At 36.8% G+C, this 11,484-nt stretch overlaps 1 protein-coding gene across 2 annotated transcripts; it reads right to left on the reverse strand.

Moving 5' to 3' along the window:
* Positions 1-4,870, reverse strand: LOC104422055 (calcium/calmodulin-regulated receptor-like kinase 2). 2 transcript variants are annotated; one of them, XM_010034275.3, is made up of 8 exons: positions 4,707-4,870; positions 3,472-3,859; positions 2,874-3,027; positions 2,098-2,224; positions 1,272-1,357; positions 1,123-1,194; positions 820-1,023; positions 1-730 (listed from the first exon to the last, which is right to left on the reverse strand). In XM_010034275.3, the coding sequence occupies exons 2-8, from the start codon at positions 3,792-3,794 to the stop codon at positions 434-436; spliced, it is 1,263 nt and encodes a 420-aa protein (XP_010032577.1). In that variant the 5' UTR covers positions 3,795-3,859; positions 4,707-4,870; the 3' UTR covers positions 1-433. The 2 variants fall into 2 exon arrangements, with proteins under 2 accessions (XP_010032577.1, XP_039158684.1); XM_039302750.1 differs by having other exon boundaries at positions 3,472-3,675; positions 4,707-4,869.
* Between the last annotated feature and the right edge of the window lie 6,614 nt (positions 4,871-11,484).

Genomic DNA, 11,484 nt, shown 5'->3' on the forward strand with positions numbered 1-11,484 from the left:
AACGTGAAGGCAACTATGAGAAATGAGATCCATCAAGTACATCTCAGGTGCGCAGAAAAACTATGATATCAGACAAGGAACTAGACGTGCACAGGAGAAGAGGAACCGTTTCTTGCGTCTTGGGCCACCAATATATGCTTTGCAAGAACTAGACAGCTGAGCTCACTTGAACATCATGGGTGGTCATCTACACCACTCGTTTTGATTACTTCAACTAGTAAAAAAGCTCATTGGCATCTACCTACCTACATCCTCGTTCTATATGCTCTGGCAAAGCTTACCAAAAATTAGAACAGATCAGGATGACAGGAGAAACCAGAAAATTGAAATTAAAACAAGACAAGAGAAGAAAAGGGAAAAAGAAGAAGAAAAAGAAACAAAGAAAGGAAGAAAAGAAGTGATGAACCAGGAGGGGAGAAAAACAAGCGATAGTTCAATCTCTCTCCATCATGCTGGCCATATTACTCAGCTCCACCTGATGGTCCTCTATTAAGCTTACAGTTCTGGATATATCTGATCTCGCAAAAGACGCTTCGTCATTTTTAACGAGGCGCCTCTCCTTTATCTTCAATATAGCCCGTGAAACTTCCCCTATCAAAGGCCGTTTTCTCTGTAATTTATGTAGACATCTGTGACCGATGTTAGCTAGTCTTCGTACTTCGTTGGGATTGCATTTCCCAACCAGTCGCTTATCGAGTATTTCGTCAACACCATCTGCACTCATCGAAGCCTATAAACCAGAATATGCAACCAATGAGTTTGAATTGATGTACAGATGACAGAACAAAAAAGGTTGTGAAGATTTAAAAGAATACTCACAAGATCAATATATTCCATCAAGTTTTGGTGGGGGTGAATTGCTGTAATGAGCTCGAAGATGATAACACCAAAGCTGTATATATCACTCTTCGTAGTGAATTTGTTCGTGGATATGTATGCTGGGTCAATGTAGCCATATGTACCTTTCAGGCCAGAATTCCGTCCATCAAATACCTCTTCCTTAGATAGACCAAAATCAGCCACCTACAAAATGCACAGGGCAGCTTACATTTCATCATCATATACCATAAATAGGACATAAAAACATTAAAAATTGAATGTAAAAGAGCACAAGATTCTTACCTTAGCTCTCATGGTCCCGTCTAGCAATATGTTTGCAGATTTTAGGTCACGATGTATGACAGGTGGGACTGCCTGCTCAAAACTTTTTTGTCAGAGAACCGAATATTCCATTTATCATAAAAAGCAAGAGCTAATGTCAGCAAACATACCCCTTCATGAAGGTATTCAATTCCATGCGATATGTCAAGAGCAATTTGAAGCCTTTCTTCCCAATCCAAAACCCTTTCCTTTTCATCTGGATCATTGTGCAGCAGAAAAATCTTATTAGCAAATCCACTACTACATGTACAAAAGGGAGCATTAAACATGTAACAAGGGGAAAAATAATAGGCTGAGCTTCTACAATAAGCATATGGCTGTACACTTGCATAATTGAGGAAACAAGCAGGTACAAGAAATGGACATGGGCATTTACTGTCACAAGTCATCAACACTAATACTAAGATGACCAATCAATATAACAAAGGAAGTGGATGCCATTTGGTACTAGCTACAAATAGAGTAAACCAATTTTTGTGACAGTGATGCCAAGACTTTACAACCTTTTCTACTTGGCCATCATTACCTATATCTCGTATTTTACTGCACAATGTGCTACAGATGTAGAACGTAGGCAGCCACATAAGCCAGAAACTTTGACATAAGGAATAAGCATTAGAGGAGAATCAAAGAGAATCGACAATAAAATTTTATTTCCTAATTTTGAGTCTAACAGTTCAATGGTCATAGAAATTTGTTGAAGTTTATTTCAATACCCTAATTTTACGAATATTCAACAAGAAAATTATCAACAGGGACTCCAAAATAAAGTTAAAGAAACAGTCATGACGAAACAGTGAAGCAGCTTCTGTACCTATCACAAAAATGGAAGTTTGAATTGAGGAAACTTTACATGCATCGCACGTCAGGCTGAAATTTACATGTACATAGCAAAGGTGTAGCATGTTCCAGATCAGTGAGTTTCCTTGAACTTACTGTAAAGAAGATTTGCCAAGCTTCCATTACTCATGAACTCATAAATCAACATGTGCTGCCCTTTATCTACGCAACAGCCCACCAAATTTACAAGATTCCTATGATGCAATCTACCAAGCAGAGACACCTGCAAAAGAGGAGACTGTGTCATTGGCAAACTTTTGCTCCAAATGCGATTTATGATAATTGACTATTTCAGAAAGCATATTATATTAATCTCCATATCCATATTTGAGAAAAGGTTGCTCGTGCTAAAGATTTGAAATATAAAAGAGGCTAGGGAAAATGCATTCAATGGTAAGGATATCACATGGTCGGTAACTGGTATATCAAGTTGCCTTTTGCTACTCTTGGTCCTGGATTATATAAGAAGGTCCCCTCATTTAAGAACTCAATTTCAGCACAGTGCACACATGCTCAATTATGTATTCATGCTGCATTAGTTGAGTAAGTTATAATAGCATCAACAAAGTCAAAAATACTTGGCATGCTTTAGGGCAAATTCTTTTAGAAGATGCTATGAAAAAGTTGCCTGCAGTGATTGAGTTGATTTTATAGAAGCACAAAAATAATCCCACAAAACTCTGATAATATCCACCATTCCGAACCTTGCCATACATTCTCCTGTGACTATTATCCAGCTACCTATTTGTCCATATATGCATATACTTATTCACAAACGTTTTGCAATATGAAGAACATGGCTAAAGACAAGTACTCTATTATATTTATAAAAATTATACGCTCCTTCAGCCTAATGTTGCTTCAGCCCATACCTCTGTTTGAAACTCCTTTTCACCCTGTTTTGAATCAGAGGCAAGCGCCTTGACAGCTACAATTTCCCCAGTTGCCATCACAGCTTTATATACAGGACCAAAGGAACCTTGTCCTATGAGAGTAGTGAAGTTTTGTGTAGCTTTTTGTATGTCCCTGCATATGTGCAAAGGCTCACACAACTTTACTAACGAAAATACTAAATTTTACAAGAGTTTTTGGGAACATGATACGTGTGGAAAAGATCTGATCACCCTGCAATCATTTGAACTATTGCCCATGGCTTGAAATGTAGCATGGAAGAGACATGCTCCCCTGTTTCCCAAATCAGGAGTTGCTATGAAGCAACAATATCATTCATTGAGAAAGACTAAATATGTAGCCATACATGCGTACAATAAGAAAAGAGAGCATTAACTTATGGGACATTGATCTTCCATTTGACACAACAGAAACCATCTATATATTTTCGCCATATAATTAATAAACTTCAAAAAAGCTTGAAAATATCTGGGAATCAAATTTCAAATTTCAATGAATATGTAGTTGAAGGGGAATTTTAAGGACATTAGAGCTATTGAGGATAGTCAGTTTGCATACTTGTAAGAATATCGAGGTATGCCTGATGCAGATGCAAGCCATTCTTTGTTCTGGTGACTCCGCCAGTTAAAAGGAGAATTCTTCTGGTGGTTTTCCGATGCCCCACTGGCTATTGAGATCGACAACGATGCACTGAAGTCAGTGCTCGTGTCTAATCCATTCATGCGAATGGGAAGGGTGGTCACACTACGCTCATTCGCACATCTGCGAAGATGAGCATGTTTCTCATACCATCTTATGCCGAAGAATGCTAGCGAAGCTAGCAAAATGACAAGAGCAAGACCGACAGAGACACCAATGATAATGAAATCAGATTGACTCATTCTGCAACAGCTTTTGGACTTCAAACAAATCAAACATCTTGAAGGGCAGATATGCTGCAGAATCCCTGTCATGTATCGGACATTATCATCTTTAGTCAAATAATTTTCATAGAAAGATGTGCATGCTAGTCTAAACAAGCTGTGTCTAGTACAACTGTACAAGTACCTGATCGAGAATTAATAACAAAGTGGAAATAAATCATTCGAAGCGGCATATATCATCAAAACAAGCAAAGACAATTTTGCAGATAATCAGTCTACAAACTTCATGTCGGCAGAATGAAAGAAGGAGAGATAAAAGTTGGATATGGTGCTTTTGTGCGAAATATGTATTGTTCACTAGACTAGAAAGATTCAGGGTTGAAGAAGAGTCCTATCACAATTGCACGAATTACACAACCTCTTGGCCAATTTCTCTCACTCATTCAAATCTCATTAAAGGATATATGACGAATGTGAAACTGCAACATGAGGGCAGACAAATTGCCTTCCATGGCCTCCCAGCTATCGGTGTGGACTATTCATTTCCAAGAGAAATCGATTCTGTTACTCAATGAATCCAAGGGATCACCAACTAGCCATGGCCTAAGCAAACACGTATTTTCACAAAAACATCATAAGCCCCAGATGGGCACACACCCTCCGTGCTCGGAGGCACAAGATAGGACCCATTCCACCACATACACTCTATCACCTCCCAAACTCGAGCATTCAAACATGACAGCCATTAAAAAAACAAGCAGAACCCAATTCCGACCGATCCCAGAAAGCTAGACCCCCCCAACAAAAAGGAAGAATCATATTCAGAACAACCAAAGCACGACGCTTTCTTCCAAGAAAGCAATAAACGCGCAGGAATCACCTCCTCTGCTTTTCTTCTAGCAACCCAAAAACAACAACCGTGAGCCGTACCTGCTCAGCAGCCAATTCAGCAAATTCCCTCGATCAGCTCCTGGCGAAGGGAAGAGCCTGAACTTGGGTCGGCACGATCAGCCCCGCAAGCCTCCATCTTTAGGGTGGCTTCTGGGTCAGAGTCAAGGCTCGAGGGGGGTGGGGGGGAGGGGGACGACCCAGTTCAAGAAAGAGACTGCGCAGAGACGAGAGAGAGAGAGAGAGAGAGAGAATAAACAAACACGGCTATTGGCAAGAGGGAAAGTTGAGGTGGGCATGGGCCAATGGTGATCTAGAAGACATGGAAAAAGATGTGGAATTAAATTTAAACCTGGAATGTGTGTCTGCGCAAGTGGGACGTAACGCACACAACGTTGGCCGAACTGTTGTGTAGCCGCCGGTTAACAAGAACTGATGGTACATCGGAGCTACCTGCGAGGAGGGGACCGTGCAAAGAACAAGGGACTTTGCCACATCCGCCTCTCCCCAAAATTTTTTTTTTTTTTTGGCTTTTTGCCTTTATTATTATATGCCTTTTGCAATCTTGGTGCTCATCCTTGTACTCAATTGGTTTCCTTCGAATGCTTTCGATTCGCCTAAATGGCATTGTTCGAATGGGATCATACCATCATAGGTGGAATCCTAATCCTGAATTTATAACTTTCTCAACATGGGTGATTTTACTTTTATTTATCATTAAATTACTGAGTTTGATAACAATGGTAGTTAAGTAATGCATTTGTTTGGATTTTATTTTTCATTTATTGCAAACCTACTATTCTGGGATTTTTGTGATATTAATCCAATTTAACGAAAATTAATAAAGGATAAAGTTATCATAGATATATCGGTTTGGAATTTTAATTATCATTATATATTCATTTAGGGTTTTTATGATCAAAAATTAGTTTTGAATAAATTTATTACATGTGTATTATTTTGAAGTTTTTCTTGATATTAACTCCAAAAAAGAAAAAAAAAATCAATGTAGAATTCTAACATTCTCAATATGGGTAATTATCTTATTGGAATTGAATACGAGTAAATTTCAATCACGTTACCTTCTTCTTCTTCTTTTTCAATCGTTGGTTCTCTTTTTGTGCTCCTGTTGATTTCTTTTAATACATTCGATTTCTCTAAATGGCATTTTTTAAAAAGGATCATCCACCGTCCCGTGCCAAAAAAATTCGTGATAAAATCTCAACTTTCTTTATATGGGTAATTATCTTAGTACATGTAGATAATGATTTTTTTGGATGTTTACATAATCGGATTACAAAAGAAGTCTCTTTTTGTCACTTCTTTTGTTGCGCCTGAACTACCTCTTTCTGACCCCCAAAAAAAAAAAAAAAAAAAACTAAGACCTTTTTCAATAGTTCCTTTCTTCATGCATGTGTATACTTAGGCCGATTTTGCTTTTTCAACTGTTGTTTCGATGATTGACAATTTGAATATATTGATGTTGTACGCCCTAAACTATAAATTCCTAAATATCTCTAATAAATTCTACATGGTGCATTATTAAAAAAAAAGTCCTAAAAATATTATAATTATGCTAATTAGTCTTAAACCTTTTTTTTTGAATTGAGTCTTAAATTTTTGCATTAGTATTAATTCAATCTATTCGATTAATTTTGCCCAAAAATCACTAATAGGAATACTGGGCATCCTACATGATATGGTCAGTACGTATATATTTTAGTAATATTTTGATATTTTTTCAATTTATTTATTTATTTATTTTCCTTTATTTTTCTTTTTTTTCTCTTTCTTTTTTTTCTTTAGTGACTGGTTGGAGGAATAAGGAAGGGAAGAAGAAAAAAAAAGAAAGAGAAAAAGGAAAAGTAAATTCTAAAAAATAATAAAAATATTATAAAAAAGTTAACTCAACAATTGCTGGCCAAAATTAGTTGAACAGATGGAATTGACACCAATTCAAAAGATTTAGCACTCAATTGGTTAAAAAAAAAGTATGACTGAACTAGAACAATTACAATAGATTTATGATTTTTTTGGTAATTCTCATGAATTATACTTATAATGAGTATGTTAAAATCTTTTTGAAAAATGATATAAATGGTTCATGAACTTTGATCTAATATGTAATGTGGTCCATGAATTTTTGTCTAATATTCAATGTAGTCCCAAACTTTATTAAATGATTTAATATGATCTTTGAATTTTTAATATATATTAGTTTAGTCCCTAGATTATATGAAAATGTTAAATATTGTCCATAAACTTAAAGGATAATACTGAATATTTTTATATAATTCAAAACTACATTGAATAGTGTCAAAAGTTGAGAGACCACATTAAACAAATTAAAAGTTCATATATTACATTACATATTGAACAAAAGTTCATGAACCACATTGAATAAATTAAAAGTTTATGGACTGCATTGCATATTAGGCCAAAATTCATGAACCATTTATGTCATTATCTCAAATCTTCTCTATCTGCAGCAAATTAAATGACTTAATCTTAGTTGTGCTAAAACCACACGAACATACCTTACAAATCAAAACGTTTGGACATAGTTTGATCAAATCCATGACAAGACAACCAAAAGGTTGATTCCAGTGGCTTCCTAATCCATCTTTGTTTCCATATTACTTTTAACTATTCAAGATCTCCATTTCCAAACATACTTGATCAATTCATGAATCATTTCTTGAAAAATATATAAAAAAATGAAAAATAATTCGGTTTACTGGAGATAGCTGGTCAAATAAGGGAATTTTCTGAAACTCACGACCCCACAAACATGCAAAGTTAGTAGGACACATGGAGGAACAGGAATGTGATGGTTGACCTGTCCGATTTAAAATTGCAAATCTTTTATTTTATTTTATTTATTTGCTGAAGAATTTGGGGATTTTTAATTTTTTCGAAATAACTAAGAAAACCTCTCGAGCATTTATATCAACGCTTGAATACACGATAGAGGATTTGGTAGGATGCTGACAAATTAGGGAGCCGGCTGGCCCCCCTTGAATAATATAGTCAAAACATGCATGTTTGGATGAACCGTGAGAGAGCACCATATGGTGCAATTCTCACGATGTTGGTGACTGGTGAGGAGATAGCATTCCATTGCTAGGGACCAAACTATACTCAAAAGTCAACCTCTGATATGCTTCTCTTCATTATGTAATTATTCAAGCTCTGATCAACGGTGCTTATCCATTACTCTCTGTTCCTTACTTACCCCTTTTCCCCAACGTAGCCACTATCAAAATTTTTGTAGCCATTTGTGTAAACAAAAGAGAAACCCTCCAGCACTGACATCTCTCTAGAAAAGATTCTGAGGTTGATACCGACAAAGTGACGTTGCAATGGAGGGTTAGGTAGCAAGTCAAGCGCCAGAAGCTTCGTGGTGATATCCTACTTCTAAAAATGCCAGAGGAAATGTATCACTGTCACTACTGAATCCTCACTCCCGGAACCGCATGCTAAACAGAAACTAGTAGCGAATTTTCACATCTAATAAGTTTTCCCTTCTTCGGGTCGTTGTCTTGTGCCTCAGGCTTTAGAACTGAATCTTGATCCATTGTGTTCACGGTTTCTGCGTTCAGAATGCATGCAAAGAATGCAGCAGACTGGGTTCGGCTTCAATCTGGTCCCAACCAGACTTAGCATATGCAGGGCATGCAGAATCTCACTCAAGGTACCATCGACAATTTAGACAGATAGAGAGTGGTTGTTTATGCGAGGGAATGCATTCTTTTTTTCTTTTTTTCCCATCAATACAGAGCACGTCATTCATAAATTCTAATAATCTCCTGAGCTTGGATTAGTTCTTCAAATAACAGTCCCCAATCCAAAGCTCAAACTTCTGCGGCACATAAAAGCATGAGAAGACTCGGCAAATATGAAATATAAGCAGATAACCTAAAAGATCATATGTTAAGATAAAATAGATCCATCTCTTCACGAATTTTGCAGCAGTTAAGAAAAAGGAGAACCTTCTCCTTGTCAGTATAAAAAAAAAAAAAAAAAAAAAAAAAATCATTGAGAAGGCATCACACAGCGCCTCACCCTTAGGTAAGACCCATGACATGATGGACTATTCGTTGTATCTATGATATCAAGCACTTCTAGTCTCCTTTAGCTTTTAGTGGTTATCCACAAAATCACTCTTTGCAGTTTCAAGCATTCTCCCATTCCTATTCCCCACAAGGACCAAATGTTAGAAGCTTCTATTTTGTCTTTGCACAATCCCAGGCCTGCCTATGTCTGCACCTCCTCCTTGAATCATTTTACATTACCCGTTCGTAAACTACAAAGGTGAAATCATATTAAAGAAAAAAACTTCATTTCAGGAAAGGTGCACACAGAAATAGCCTACACCTGAGGATGTATGTCCCTCTTCTGCAGATTGTCAGAAGTAAAATACAAAATGGTTAATTGAGAGAATGATGGACGACAGAAAATTTCTAATCACTGGCATTGCTGGTACAAGGTCATTCATTTCAATACCGTAGGCCAAATTTACCTATCTTGTCTAACCTGACAACCAGTAACTAGACTTGGAAGTTGTGAGTTCACATTCTGAAAAGCTCTGCTATATCAACAAACGGTAGGTCTTATTGTGATCCTTCACAAATTTTATGTCGTTTGGCAAGCAAGGTTTCTTCTATCTTCCTGGTTTGGTCTTCTTTTATTTAATCTCCAGAATCAAGAACTTCTCAAGTTCAGCTTGGTTGTTTAGTTAAACATAAAAAAGACACAGACAAGTTAATGATCACACAGAATTCAAAATCCAAACGACTAATCAACTCCATTGTTTTAGCTCACACTAGTTGCATCGTCAATCTCATGTACAGAAAAAGAATACTTTAGATCCTTAAGAGCTAGGTTGAAACCTTCCATAAATGGAACTCTCATGCACATTTGGTTTGGAATGAACTTCCTCCAAGGACTGACATAAAATTGTGGCTACTCCTGTTACTTAAAAAAAAACCCCTTTGGACTAGTGTTGAGAAACTGAGAAGACTATGTCACATGCGTTTGAGGTCAAAACCAACCCAAAGGAAAAGTCTCAAAAGCATTCAGTAGACAATACACGGCTCATTTGATAGCTACAAGCAGGACATCTAACCAACTAAAAACTTACCAGGATGCATAATTAGAAGTCCTCCCTCATAAAGAACATGAAATTTCTAGGAAATGAAATCCCAATTAAGCCATATGGTCTCCCTCAACAGTAAATTACACAACCCAAACAGGGCAATTATACAGGAATTAAAGAAAAGTGCAAATACATGGCTCATTTTATAGCTTTCAAAGACCAAACCCAAAAGTGAGAACCCTATAATCAGGAACTCAAAGAGTATGCTCTTCTAGTTCAGATTAGCTGAGAGCCTCAGCGAGGTAATATTGCTATTGGGAACATAATAGCAGATAAACAAGATTCAGCAGATTTCAGAGAATTAACTAGCACCTATAAACATTTCCAGTACACTTCATATATCTCAAACATTTCCTGCGACATTCTTACCATGGTACAATTGATCCCATTGTAAACAGTATTAATGAGTGATTGATTAGTAGTTCTTAGTAGATATAGCACACTAAACAATCTCCACCGTCCATATCTAGCAGTCTTACCCATAACTTCTCAGCAAAGCAAACTTTCTAGTAAAAAGCTCAGATTGCATAATTCGACTGGATTATTCAGCACAGTTAAAAAAATGTTTGACATGAATGAAGTTTTGCATCATGCGCACCCTTTTGCACACACAATTATAAGCCAAGTCAATTCACCTTTAGTTTGAAAGAATCAGCAAAATTAGAATTGCATTCTTAGTAAGACTTCTTCTTCTTTGTTTGGTCAGGTATTTGGAAGCAGGAAGCTCATTCTGATAGAAAGCGCACTCCTGCTAAGTAAGGATATGGCCATGAAGAAGCTGACCACACATAAGGAAACGAAGGACCACTCCATTTATGGATTTTCAGTTCGAGTTCCATTCTATTCTACATCTCAATCCATTTAACCTAATTCCATTTCAGCATACCAAACTTAAGTAAAAGCTGGCAATTGCCTACTTCCATTTTATTGTACTGGACTTAACTAAAAGCTGGTAGTCCATCTACCACATGCCCAATTAAACAAGAAAGGAAAGGCATAGCATACAGCTAGAGAAAACAAATAAAGAGCCAGATTATGTTAGATGAATACTGTCAGAACCAATATAAGCACTAACATAACACTCATACCCCTCATCTTTAGGGACAAGGAGTTTGCCTTTCACAATATGCCACTTAGTGCCCAAAGTCAAATCAGCTTCTAAGAGTTGTGCTTTATAAGGCATTGATGTGCCTATTACTTTTTTATTCTCTAAATTACGACTAGCTGGAACTATATGACATGAAAGTGAAGAAGACTAAAAATCGAACTCTTCCTGGATTGTTATGAACATGGAATTCCAGCATACGCTTTTGTCAACAGGTAAAAATGCCGTTGGCATATTAAACATTACCATTAAGGAAGGTCTATACTGAAACATTTTTAAATCAAGGAAAAGGCACCATTACAAGGGAAAAAGAACTTTGAAAAATTGGCATGCCAAACTCCTCACACAGATGCAGTAAAAGCACATCTCAAGTTGACGCAGGTATCACTACAGCACAAGGAAAGGTGCGCACAAACATGCTAATAATAAGCAAAATTCAACTGAACCGGCTATATCAAAATCTGTAAACCAGAAAGGAAGACAAGGTATTTTCCATAAAACAAGTAAGAAATAGCTGGAGAATGGACGCATAGAAAACACTGAAAATTTCCAACATG

This window comes from Eucalyptus grandis, chromosome 10, assembly GCF_016545825.1.
Source record: "Eucalyptus grandis isolate ANBG69807.140 chromosome 10, ASM1654582v1, whole genome shotgun sequence".
In the NCBI taxonomy this organism is placed as follows: domain Eukaryota; kingdom Viridiplantae; phylum Streptophyta; class Magnoliopsida; order Myrtales; family Myrtaceae; genus Eucalyptus; species Eucalyptus grandis.